This window comes from Salvia splendens, chromosome 10, assembly GCF_004379255.2.
Source record: "Salvia splendens isolate huo1 chromosome 10, SspV2, whole genome shotgun sequence".
NCBI classification, from domain to species: domain Eukaryota; kingdom Viridiplantae; phylum Streptophyta; class Magnoliopsida; order Lamiales; family Lamiaceae; genus Salvia; species Salvia splendens.
In genome coordinates, this window is record NC_056041.1 from 12,821,646 (window position 1) to 12,834,320 (window position 12,675).

At 36.6% G+C, this 12,675-nt stretch overlaps 3 protein-coding genes across 4 annotated transcripts; 1 reads left to right on the forward strand and 2 right to left on the reverse strand.

Moving 5' to 3' along the window:
* Window positions 1-223: 223 nt before the first annotated feature.
* On the reverse strand, window positions 224-4,137 carry LOC121752642 (plastid division protein PDV2-like). Its single transcript, XM_042147759.1, has 6 exons — window positions 3,677-4,137; window positions 1,739-2,372; window positions 984-1,086; window positions 794-908; window positions 597-713; window positions 224-504 (listed from the first exon to the last, which is right to left on the reverse strand). The coding sequence occupies exons 1-6, from the start codon at window positions 3,920-3,922 to the stop codon at window positions 367-369; spliced, it is 1,353 nt and encodes a 450-aa protein (XP_042003693.1). The 5' UTR covers window positions 3,923-4,137; the 3' UTR covers window positions 224-366.
* A 488-nt stretch (window positions 4,138-4,625) lies between these two features.
* LOC121753138 (probable E3 ubiquitin-protein ligase ARI2) lies at window positions 4,626-9,217 on the reverse strand. Of its 2 annotated transcripts, none has more exons than XM_042148326.1 (7): window positions 8,922-9,217; window positions 8,260-8,292; window positions 7,812-8,091; window positions 7,046-7,526; window positions 6,123-6,671; window positions 5,880-6,046; window positions 4,626-5,038 (listed from the first exon to the last, which is right to left on the reverse strand). In XM_042148326.1, the coding sequence occupies exons 1-7, from the start codon at window positions 9,069-9,071 to the stop codon at window positions 4,878-4,880; spliced, it is 1,821 nt and encodes a 606-aa protein (XP_042004260.1). In that variant the 5' UTR covers window positions 9,072-9,217; the 3' UTR covers window positions 4,626-4,877. The 2 variants fall into 2 exon arrangements, with proteins under 2 accessions (XP_042004260.1, XP_042004261.1); XM_042148327.1 differs by having other exon boundaries at window positions 4,881-5,038; window positions 5,872-6,046.
* A 2,501-nt stretch (window positions 9,218-11,718) lies between these two features.
* LOC121752643 (zinc finger MYM-type protein 1-like) lies at window positions 11,719-12,672 on the forward strand. Its single transcript, XM_042147760.1, has one exon. It carries the CDS (start codon window positions 11,719-11,721, stop codon window positions 12,670-12,672), a length of 954 nt encoding a protein of 317 aa, XP_042003694.1.
* Window positions 12,673-12,675: the final 3 nt, after the last annotated feature.

Here is a 12,675-nt window from a genome sequence, read left to right on the forward strand (position 1 = left end):
GGACTAATCAGATTGTAATTTTGTCGGAGTAAAAATTTTTAATTCTAAAAACTCTAAATTTAGCAGGTTATTCATGTCAACTCATTATGATACGGGCTTACGGCATTCCTAACTTTAGTATGTCAAGTGGAGTACAAATCAACACCATTTCAACTTTAGTCTATCAAGTGGAGTACAAATCAACACCATTTCCATATTAATGGAGCTACGACAAAAAAATGCATTTTTAACTCAAATAACACATTTTATTCAACAAATAACAACGCAATAATCGACATAGTAACTAATTTTGCACAATACAACCATAACAGACAAAATTAAACCAAATGTGTGATTGAAATAAATGATTTATGAAGTGAATTCAATTCATGATTGTGGATTCATATGAGACTTGATGGCAGCAACCAAATGATCATATGCCACACTCCACGCCTTCTTCATTTCTGGTGACCAAATTTCTCCCACTGCCTCTTCTATAGTCTCCAACAATGCATATTTCGTCACCTGTTTTTTAATTTAATTTTTTCAAAATGATCAAATCGAGTCAAGTTGAATATAGTACTGTATAAAATTCTTGAAAATGTAAAAAAAAATACCTCAAAATGTTCATCAACGACGCCATATTTGGAGTGGACAGTCCCTAATTTTGTTAGGGTGGATTCTCTTATCACAACTTTTCCTTCTTTCCTAAGTTGTAGTGCAGCTTCACATGTCTGCCAAAATATCATAAATTTATTTTCATCAAATAATTACGAATTTTGCAAGTAACTCATTAAAAAAAATTGAAACTAACCATGACAAATACAGATTTGGCATGAGGCTTAAGCTTAGGATTCTGCTCCAGCGGAACATTTGAATCTCGCAGAAATGGGAATATTTTTTGAGCTGATGGGGCTATCTCAAATATCCTGATTCAAATTAATATAATTAATTGAATTAGAAATTAGTAAAACATTAAAATGAGTTAGTATTTGGTTTATTACTTGAGAAAAAACTTGAGACCCCATTCGGCAGCATCCTTCTTCATCAAGTTCCATGACTTCACCACTAGACCTTCTTCTTCTTTGGTAAACATAATCACCACATCTTCACATAATAATAAAAATAAATACTTTATAAGCAAATAAATAAGGAAACTGTTTTAAATAAAAAGAGTAAATAAATGGAAAGGGATTAATGCACTAACCATTTTGATTTGCAGCACTCATTGTTCAATTCGTTTGATTTGTGAATGTGGTAAAAATTGATGAGTTTGATACTATAAATAGTGGGAAAATATTGGCTCTTGAGAAGTGTTGAGAGCCATATAGGGAAGTTGAGTAAACAAAATCTAATTAGATTTGGCAAAACAAGGAGCGGAACGTGGTTTTCGGCAGCTTCAAATGGCAACGGCGGCTGCTTTTACATTACTATTATAGTACTACTACAATGATCATTGTAATAAAAGTATCACTTTTGAGGTGGATCCCAAATTTCTTCTTGTGCAAGAATATTCATGAAAAAAATTAATTTGTACACAAAATTGAAAAGAAAAACTGATAGTACATGAAAGCAAAGGGCTAAATTGCAAATAAAATTTAAGATAGTCAATCTCAACGACATAGAGAGACAAAAAACAGAGATTGGGATATACAATGAAAAATTTAAGACAAAATAGCAGTCCTAGTCCTAGTCCTAGTCCTAGCATTTCTTTTTTCCCGATCTTTTTTTATGATTAACTGAAAATCAAGAATTCAACCACATCCATAACTCACATTTGGAGCAGAAACAACAGATTCAAATGGAACTTCAACTCTCTCTTTCACAACGCACCTCGTCTCCCCGTTTTCGACGACGGGGACCTTCCCCGGCGGGCACTCCGCGCCACTCCCCTTCTCCTCATCCCGCCGCTGCTGAAACAGATCCGAGAACTTGAACTGGTTATCCCGTTTCCCCAGTCGCGCCTCGAAGCCCGCCAAGCTCAAGATGGTGATCACCCCGACTACGGTTATGGCCGTCTTGGCTGCTGTGCCTAACAAGGCTCTGACGGACTTGAATGCTCCCCCGGCCTCTGGTTTGTCGAAGTTGTTGGGGATGTTGTGGTGGTGTTTTGCGCCACCACTTGTGAACCCGTTTTGAGAGGATCTCCGAGATGAGGTGAAAGTAGAGAGGTAGCCGTTTTTGGACACGATGGATTGAGAAGGCCGGCTTGGATATGGAGGAAGAAGGAGATCGCTGTTGTCCTCAGTTTCGCTGGCAAAAGCCACGGCCTCGTGTATGACTTCCAAGTCCTTGCCTTTGTATTCCTTCAGCTCTTTGAGCAACTTCTGCTGGCAGTATCCGATTTCAGCCAAGGCTGCTTCTTTTTCGTACCACTGTTGCTGCTGCAGTGCCTGAGAAGGAAGTGATTAAATGCCTCATACTCAGGAAAGAAGAAATGGATCCAAGGTTAGAGAAATATGAACCCATATTTAAAGAGATCAAGTTCCAGAAAACTGATGAGCACACATCTATAACTAATTAACATGTCTCGAAGGCAATTTTAAGCCACAACTCCAATGCGAAGATATGGACTGAAACATAACACACACAATGCAGATTTTCCTTGCCGGAACATAGAGGCAATCAAGGAAAATCGAAACAGGAAAACCAAACCAATGTATTTAGTTGAGTTCGGTTAAATCTACAAAATGTGATTGCATGAGTTCAATGCCTCTCACCAGTCATCGACCTAGTAATCACTTTTACTTATGGACATTTGTCACTTCCATCATGTCTATCTTGAAAGTTGTCTATTGTTTCTCAATCTCAATCTCTGAAAGCTTGTCACTGAGAGGGATCCCATGTTTTTCTTCCTGCGGTCTTCATTTGAGGATCTTTATTGCTCTTGATGAACCAATAAACCAAAGAAATCAAATACAAAGATCTTGGTTCAGCTTGATTGCAAAAAGGTTTTAGTTTTCAATTTTTTCTGTTTTCACAGTTCAGTTTATTTTAGCCGTTAGCCCTACCATAGTGCCCCAGTCCCCTCTCATATATGTGATGTGCGTATCCTCCCAACTTCTACCGAATACCAGTTAACGATTGCAGCACCTTTTATGAGATACTATAACTTACATGTTTCAAACTTTTCATGTGATGGAGGATACATGAAAACTAGTACTAATAAACAGTTACAAAACCTCTCATATCTTCAAGCAGAGAATCTCAATAATGCACATCCATGGTTAGCAAAACCAAGCCAGACCGTAGCATAACATCCACGTAAATCTAAACGGAAGAGATTCATTGTAGAGACAAATGATTGAATAGGCTGAATTTACATCTAAAATCACCCAAGTACTAAGTAGTCAGCATCACTCAACAGGCATAAAGCACCTTCATTTCAAGAATACAATGATGAATTATACACTTGTACCAAAAAGTACACCTGTAAAATCACAGAATGTCCAAACAATCTCAAAACATCCGGATGAGGAGCCATCTAAACACCCTTAAAACTAGTTCTTGAACTATAATTAGCCATTCCAAGAATCACAAATTACTCCAACCGAGAATTGCCAAGTTTCTAAATTGATTCAAGAAACAAAACCATCTCAAAGCTTCCAAGAATCCACATTTAGACCCATCAAGAAAACCCCCAAATGAACACACCAAAACCTAAAATTATGAAAAAAAGTTAGTACAAAAATAAAACCTGCAAAGAAGACAGCTGCGCCTCAAGGGATTCAAGAGCATCTTTGATACTGAGGAGACTCTCCTCAGCTTCCTCCTCAACATCGTTTTCTCTATTTTCTGCATCTGGGTTTGCTTCAGATTCCTTGGACACACTCTCTCCACTTTCTCGGTCTGCATTAGAAGCTGTATTCTGAATGCAGCTGACAATTTTGGACCTTAAGTCTGAGGTCTTCGCCAAAACGAGCACTATTCTATCTTCGTCCATCGTTAACTGCAAAGATTGATTTTTTTTTTCTCGAAATTCAATTTTGTTAGGTTTGGGGGCGGTGGGGGAAGGAAGGTTTTGAGCTGGAGGAAAGCAGGAAAATCAGTTCAGAGAAAGCGCCAAAACGAGTGCTGCCATAATCCGGGAAATTGTGGTTAAAAATGAGATTAAGAGTTGCAAGATATTTGAGGCCGCAGACTGCCTTAGATCTTGTCTTACTTCCAAAATTATTGCACTGCACCAATTTAGGGTTTTAAATATTGAAATACAGACTATTTGTTTTTTTTTTATATTTATATCATTTTCTAGATTGAAGTTTGACATTCATTTGACGAAATAGACTAAAAGTTTTTGGTCCAAAAAATTAAGTTGGTTAGTTTTTTTTATCTCAAATATTTTGTTTTGGTTCATATTTAACTGGATTTTAACTTGATTGATGAGTGTAATATGGACCAATACATATTGTCTATTAACTAAACCTTAGTCTATTCTTATAATATTGCAAATTTGGACCGAATTCATATTTTCGATTATAGTTATATAGGTTGGCAATTGAAAATATGCTTGCCATTAAGTTTTGAGTAATATTAATATTTCACTGTATTTTATAACCAATTTTAAGACTTCATTTAAGCAGCAGTGCGTGCAAACCCAGCTCAAAAGAAGCCGGTTCACTAGAAAAAGTAACAAGTAGACGTTGCAATTTGCATAAATTTGCCCCCCTCTTATTAATAAATTTTAGCACCACAACCAAAAATACCATCCAACATTTCCCTATACATTAGAATACCATCCCAAAAAAACTGTACATAGTTAAGCTACTTTACTTCCGTACTATATCTAAAGGATGATCGAGGAACTATATACGCTAACCGGGCAAAAAGGGCCGTTAAATTCTCCCAAGGTAATTGTCTCAAAATACTATGTTTCCACCATGATCTCTCCATGCACAGTTTTATTCATAATTGTAAGCATTTAATGGATGACCTTCTGCAGGCTTGTTGAGATCAATGACGCTACCAGTGTTTCTTTCTTTTCTAGGGCGCTTCCGTGTCAGCTGAGAGCACTTGCTCGAAGTCCCAGATGCCGAAGGCTGCCCAATTTCTACTGAGTCCCCTACATAATGCATGACAGCGTGTCAACAGAATGCAGAAACTGGTTCATTTTGGAAAAACTCACTAAGAGATGTGGTAAGCTTCGGACAAAGAAATGGACATGCAAAATAGTTCAACATGATAAAGGCTTCAAAACACACCGGGAGTGACACAATACATATAGAGTTTTCAAATCCAAAATGGGCTTGTAACACAGATCAAAAAATAAAATAGACCTACATATCAAAAATTGACACGGTACTTGACATTACGAAAGATGTTCTTATGTAGTTTTTTATCTTCACAACAGTCACATTCATTGCCAGATTTATTGAACAGATTTAGGAACCAGAACTAAAAACAAAAACTTAAAAGTATTTAGGCTATAAATTCATTGGTCATTAATTATTTCTCATAAGTCGTGACTTATCAAGAATGAAATCCAAGTTTCAGATCCCTAGCACACTACTCATAAGTCATGGTCACACTACTCATAAGTCATGGTTTCAAATCCAAGTTTCAGATCCCTAGCACATTTCTCATAAGTCATGACTTAACAAGAATGAAATCCAAGCTTCAGATCCCTAGGCACACAACTTCCTTAGTTGCAAGTATCTACATTGCTACTCCCATATGATGAAAGTGATCCAATAAAAGGAATTTATCACATTATTGACCACATGGCTAATAAGCTAAGCTACAGTATTCATAGTATGCAAGTCCACGCAATGGTAATAAACGGATCAGGTGAGATCTAAAGCAAAATGGTCAACCAGTACCAGACAAGATGCAGTATAATATTAATATCAATATCATTTACTCCATGAATATAAAAAGTCAGAGGTAAATTCAAACCGCTTTACCAGTGGACTGTCCAGCTGCCTCCTGACAATTACCATTACTATCTGCTAGAGTGTTCCCTCCAACGGTTAGCTCCTCTGCCTTCTCTATGCCTTTTGACAGGTAAGGAGCTATACTGTGAATGGTATATTGAAGTGAACCCAATAGGTCATTCTCAATACACTCATACCTGCAGGATGAGCAAGAGTAAATTTCATCATTTAGGTATATGACCTTTCGGCCCCTTCCTGGAAGACTTAGCTCACATTTTTTTGCAGAGGTTATCAGTGATAACAGAGAGATTAATGACTTGCATCCTCATTTTCATGACTTCTTCCCCTTGATATTCATCAAATGGCTCCTCGAGAAATTTGGATAGCTTCTCAACATTTGACTCAAGCTGCTGCTGCTGGTCTTCAAATAAATGTTGCTTTAATTCCCTCTCCTTTTCTGTCATCTCGTCGTTAAAGAACTCATTACCAAACATGTAGAAAGCAAACGGATAAGAATAAGAAAGAGCTCGTCTCGATCTAAACAGTCTGTGAATGCCAATAGTAACCCAGCTGAAATCTCTTAATGCTGAGTCTTTTCCTTCCAACCGCGAAACCTTTGATTTGATCGTGTCCCTCAATTTAGATTCCTGCTTAAAGGAGTCTGTGTGAGCTTTATAACGATTATGATAATGCATGTATCTGTATAGGTCTCGTTTTGCACGCTCAGCCTTCTTCTCACCATCTTCTTTGTAACGGCCACAACTATGATTAGCAATATGCGACCAAGTGTGATCTCGGCCAGTAGCTCCGCCGCACAACCAACTACAGAAGGAAATGAATAGTTAGAAGATATCGGGCAACATGAAATTTAAATTGTAAAACTGCAAGGCTATATATACATGAGAGTATCCATGGCATAAGCTTGCACATATCCTAATAACACAATTGTCATTTTTGCTATCAAATGTATACCTTTTGCACTCAAGTACTATCAGGCAAACACTATAAGTGAGACCTCAAGCAATTAGCAAATTGCACCTTACTTTCTTGCAACTTATGGCAATTATGATGACAAAAAACAGCCAAATTAATCCCAAGCAGAAGCAAAGAGAGCATGACATGACTTCAAGCCACAAACCATTCTTTTAGGCAGTAGAGTTTTAGAAGCACAATTTCAACACAAAAGCATATCTTACCAAAAAGCTTGCCCACATATGCAACTAACTAGGTTGCAACCACCATTCTTTTCAACTGGTTTGTGACACTTCGGACAAGGCTTCGTATGCACAGTAATCCAATTGACGGTCTCAGATTCATCACGGCATTTCTTTGTCCAGAGTTCCCACATAGAGCATGAACAAGGGGAATGGGCTTCTGATGAGCAACTAAAACAAAACTGCAAACCACAAGAACACTCTACCTCACAAAACTCATCATTTTCTACCCTTATTGCATTCCCACAATGGGGTGTACTGGGACACCATTTAACCATTCTGTTGTCTTCAATGTAGGACTCAAGAAGGAACCGGTCAAACTTCTCTGCCAAATCAGGGTGCTCTGCACTAACTAGATGTCTAATTATAGTTTCATCACAGATAGCGTTGCATTTATGGGCCATACATCTAATCCTCTTGCTTTGACCCTCATTTATTTTGACAACGAAGTGCCCTGTCCAACCTGAAATTGTTTCCCATAAACAAGTACCAATATAGTCAATACCAAACCAGTCAAGGCCAAAAAAACTATAGTACATAACTACGTAAACCAATGAACATACTGAAAGTATGAATTATATCTTTTAGAAGATGCAACGGTAAAAGAATAATAAACCAGAATGAGGTAGTACAAATTTATGATACCGCAGAGAAATAGCAAACTCTGATGAAGTTAAGATTCTAACTTCCGAAGTGCAAAACATAGGCTTAGCTAGAATTATAAGCAGATGAAGATAAAGGTGCTTACAGCTATTGCAGAAGGAATGGCCACAGTCCATTTTGGTTATATCTTCCACTGGCACATCATCTATACATATACTGCACATCACTGTAGAGGAAGGTTCATCAGGATCTAGGTCAACAATCTCAGTCATAGAAACACCTGCTTCAGAAAACATGTGAGATCTTCCTTTCTCAACATAAACTGCAGTCAATTTCTCAACATCCCATCTGTAGTGAATGAGAAGAGTTCTGGCATGGTGTTCCCTCACTGATAGCAAGTCCATTACAGTCTGCAGATCTTCTCTCTGCACAGACAACAATTTCCCAATCTTGAGTTAAGTTACACCATTGTCATTTGGGTTTCTTACTTGAACCACATCCAAAATTTCAAGAGAGACCGATCACCGAAAATAAGCTACACAAAGCATATTTTAACTGGAAAAGAGAATTAATAAATATATGTAGCTCCATACCTGAGCAGCCAACAGCGACGCTTTTGTGATAACCTGCAAATAGCCCAAAGGGACCAGAAAATATTCTGAATCAATAAACAAGAGCATGAATAGTTCAAAATCGCTTCAATCACTATGGCAGATGTCAACAGGTAGTAGTAAAAACCAGAAGAAGAAACGTCAACATAAATGAGAGCATCCATGTCCATGGTCTGGTTGACAAGCGAATGGAACATGTTAAACAAACAAATAGGCAACATAGAGCAATAATTTGAAGTTCATACAGCTAAGCGTGTTAATCAATGAAACCAAAGACGACTAGATGCCACAAAACCCTCAAAAACCATATAAGTATGAAACAGAATCCCATATACATACCACACAACAAATCCGACCAATATTTCTTAACTTCAAACAGCAAAATTTAACTGCAATACAAAACGGAAACAGAAAGATGGAATGAAAAAATTATTTAAAAAATCAGCTTTTTAACCTCGGAAAGCACGGAAAAGGATCAAAATTATTAAAATTCCGCTTCTGTACATGGCAAAATCCATACTTCAAATTCACTAAGCAAAAATCCCATCGTCCATCTCACAAATCAACCAAATTCCGAACTCAACAGTTAAAATTAAAATAAGTTTAACGTGCATTGTCAAAGGCAAACGTAAAGCAGCACATACCTTCGAAGAAGGGGCTTTGTGCGCGACCCACTGATCATCTGAATCATCGTTTTCAAATCCGTCGAGCGGTTCGGCGTCTTGATCGGACGAATAACTACAATCATTCTCTTCGCTCCCGTCGTCGCTCATATAGTAATCTTCCTCCTCCATAATTCACTTGTTATTGTATCAATTCTCTCTCTGCGTCGTGCAAAAACTAACTGCGGCTATCCAGAAATAAAATTGAGTAGAACAAAGATCGCGATCAGATCGGCGGCTCCTTCCCGGGAAAGTTTGAAGAGAGAGGAGCGAGAAAATCTTAAAAAATAGGTCTCAGAGAGAGGGCTTATTGGGATTATATAAATATTTACGACGTCGTCGCGCTCAAGTGTACTGTTCTCGATACGACGCCGTTGCACTGTAATTAGTTGCACAATCTCAATTAGGTCGCTAACGGATGCATAAATATGGGTTTTTTTCTATTTTTGTTCTAGAATGAAACTTAGATTCCGTGTTTGTACTGAACTTTTTTTTATTCCGTGTTTGGGAGAGACGCATGACCCTCATGCGTCTTCATTTAATGAAACGCATGACGATTATGCGTCTTTGTGCAAATCACCCGACGCATAATCGTCAATGCGTTTCATTAAAGGGAGACGCATGAGGGTCATGAGTCTCTCCCAAACACGGAATAAAAAAAAGTTCAGTACAAACACGGAATCTAAGTTTCATTCTAGAACAAAAATAGAAAAACCACCCATAAATATAGACCAGACTTATCATATTAATGAATCATACCAATTTTACAGATCCGTTTCAAATACTTTTAACTAGGGATGTCAATCGGGTCGGCCCGTCGGGTTTTCGGACAAACCCTACTCGGGTTGCGGGTCCATCAGGTTGTGATTTGTTTCGGGTTATAAAAGTTCAACCCTAACCCTAAAAGGTCGGGTTTCGGGCTAGCCCAGCGGGTTAATCGGGTTGCTACCGATAAGATTAACATGCGATCAATCCAATAAATAATGATGAAAATTAGTTATATTCATAAAATATAAAATATTTAATTATGATAAATTTGAGACATATGCTTAAACTCAATCATAAACATGATCAAATACTAATATTTGAGATATTTCGTGAAATTTTAATGCACGTTTTAGAAATTTAAATATTTTTTTAGTGAATTTGAAGTTTATAATTTATTTATCAATTATTATATTAATAAAAATCAATATATAATTTGTATATTTAATATAAAATTGATAGCTAATTTTTTAGTTATCTATATAATAAAATTAATCAATGAAGTGTCGAATTAGGAGTAAAAAAATAGAATAATAGAAATTTTACCGGGTTTACGTTGTGCCCCCCCCCCATGCGCAATTTATACGGGATGCTCCCGAGTTCCTTCAAATTTATGCATGCGCTCAGGGGTGGACACACGTACAAAGAGGGTAGGGCTGAAGCCCTTACCCAATTTTTTTTTATTTTTTTTTATTTTCTACTTTCAAAATTTTCAAAATTTTAAAAAATTATGTTAAGCCATTACCAAATAATGCTACTGAAGAACAAATTATTTTGGATGAATAACTGTATGAGGCTGAAAATTAAAGAAAGGAAAAGTTAAAATTTACAGAAGAAATATAACAATGGCGTTGGAGAAGCATAAGGAAGAAGAAGAGTATTTTCATACATAAATTAATATAAAAGTAAAAGTCACATGGACCCCACTTTAAATACTTTGACCGGTTCGTAACTTATTAAAAAAGATTATACTCTAAAAGTGTTGTTACTTTTTAAAGTGAAACACGTTTTTGTTATTAAATTTTAGTAAAAGGAGTTTACATTTTAATTGGCACACATGTTTTTAAGATTTTAAAAGTTAAAAAAGAGAAACAGAAGGGTTTTTTCATTTTGAAGTTTACAACGGCGCGGCGATACAGAAGCAACACCATTTTGTAAAAGTGGGGTTTGAGTCTTTGAAACTTTAGAGAAATTAATATTCAAATTCTACACAAATTGTGAAGTAATGAGTTTATTAAAGTTGTTAATTTTATATTCTATTTCTTGTTTTTGTAAAATTTTGATAGAATAGTTGCAAGCTAAAAAAGTTATAACAATAGTTAGTTGCAAGCTAATATTTGTGATTGTCGTATAGAATACAGTTTATATTAGTGAGTGTTGATAGTATCTTTATATCTTATGGAGTTATGTATATAAACTAATATTGTACTTCTCTCGTTATTGCTTAGATTGACCGTAGAGGATGGAACGGTTCTTTAAAAAAAAGCGTCGGGATGAATTTTCTTCTCCAAGTGAACCCATTGTTGAAGCAATGGAAAATCAGCCCCGAAGAGAAGTTGAGTTGAACTTGAATGATATTGTTGGTGATCCGGGAAAACACAAGTCAATTGAAGAGTTCGATGTTTCTATTTGAGATAGAGTACGAAGAGAGTACTTGAACAAGGGCCATTGTCAACCAATTGGACATAAGTATGAAAAAAAGAAATATGGTAATCAAGAAAGAAGTTATCAAGATATTTGGTTTAAAAGGTATACATGGTTAGAGTATAGTATATCAAAAGATGCAACTTTTTGCTTTTTGTGCTACCTTTTCAAGAAATCAGATAAAGGGGGTCGACAATCAGATGATGCTTTTACAAAGACAGGTTGTAGCAACGGGAAAAATGCATTAGAAAGATTCAATTATCATGTTGGAGGCGTGAATAGTTGTCATAATAATGCTAGAATTCAGTTCGAAACTTTTCAAGATCAAAGGAACAATGTGGCAAGTATATTACGGTCAAATACCCGTGAGATGGAAGTTGCATATTACATTCGGTTGACAGTCTCATTGAAAGTGACTCGGTTTCTCTTAAAGCAAGGATTATCTTTTTGTGGACATGATGAGTCATGTAGTTCTTCACATCGAGGTAATTTTATTGAGTTGCTTCTACGGTTTAGTGAACTTAACGATGATATATCCAAAACTTTGTTTGCAAATGCCCCTGCTAACAATCAAATGAATTCACCACGAATTCAAAAGGAATTAGCAAACGCTTGTGCTTCAGAGGTCACACTTGCCATAGTTAATGATATTGGAGATAAAGTTTTCACTCTTTTGGTTGATGAGGCTCGAGACATTTCAATGAAGGAGCAGATGGGAGTTGTTTTAAGATATGTGAATAACGAAGGATATGTGATTGAGCGATTTATTGGAATCGTGCATGTAACTGACACTTCCTCTCATACTTTGAAATGTGCTATTGATGATTTATCGGTGAAGCATAATTTATCTATATCTAAAGTGAGAGGGCAAGGATACGATAGAGCTTCTAATATGAGGGGTGAGTTTAATGGATTGAAATCCTTAATATTGCAAGAAAATCCATATGCCATGTATATTCATTGTTTCTCTCATCAACTCCAATTAATTATTGTTGCGGTTGCCAAGGGTATTAGAGTTGTGAAGGATGTTTTTAGCTATGTCTCCATGATTGTGAATATGGTCGGGGCATCTTGTAAGAGAAAAGACCAACTTAGGCAGTTGCAACATGACAGATTAGTTGAACAACTTAATGATGGAGAAGTCATAAGTGGAAGAGGTAAAAATCAAGAAACTAGTTTGGTACGGCCTGGAGACACTCGTTGGGGCTCACATTACTTTACATTGCTTCGTCTATGCTCTATGTGGTCTTCGGTTGACAAAGTGTTGGAAGTTGTACTGACGATGCTATTCTCCGTGATAACAGAAGTACCACTGAAAGATTGATTG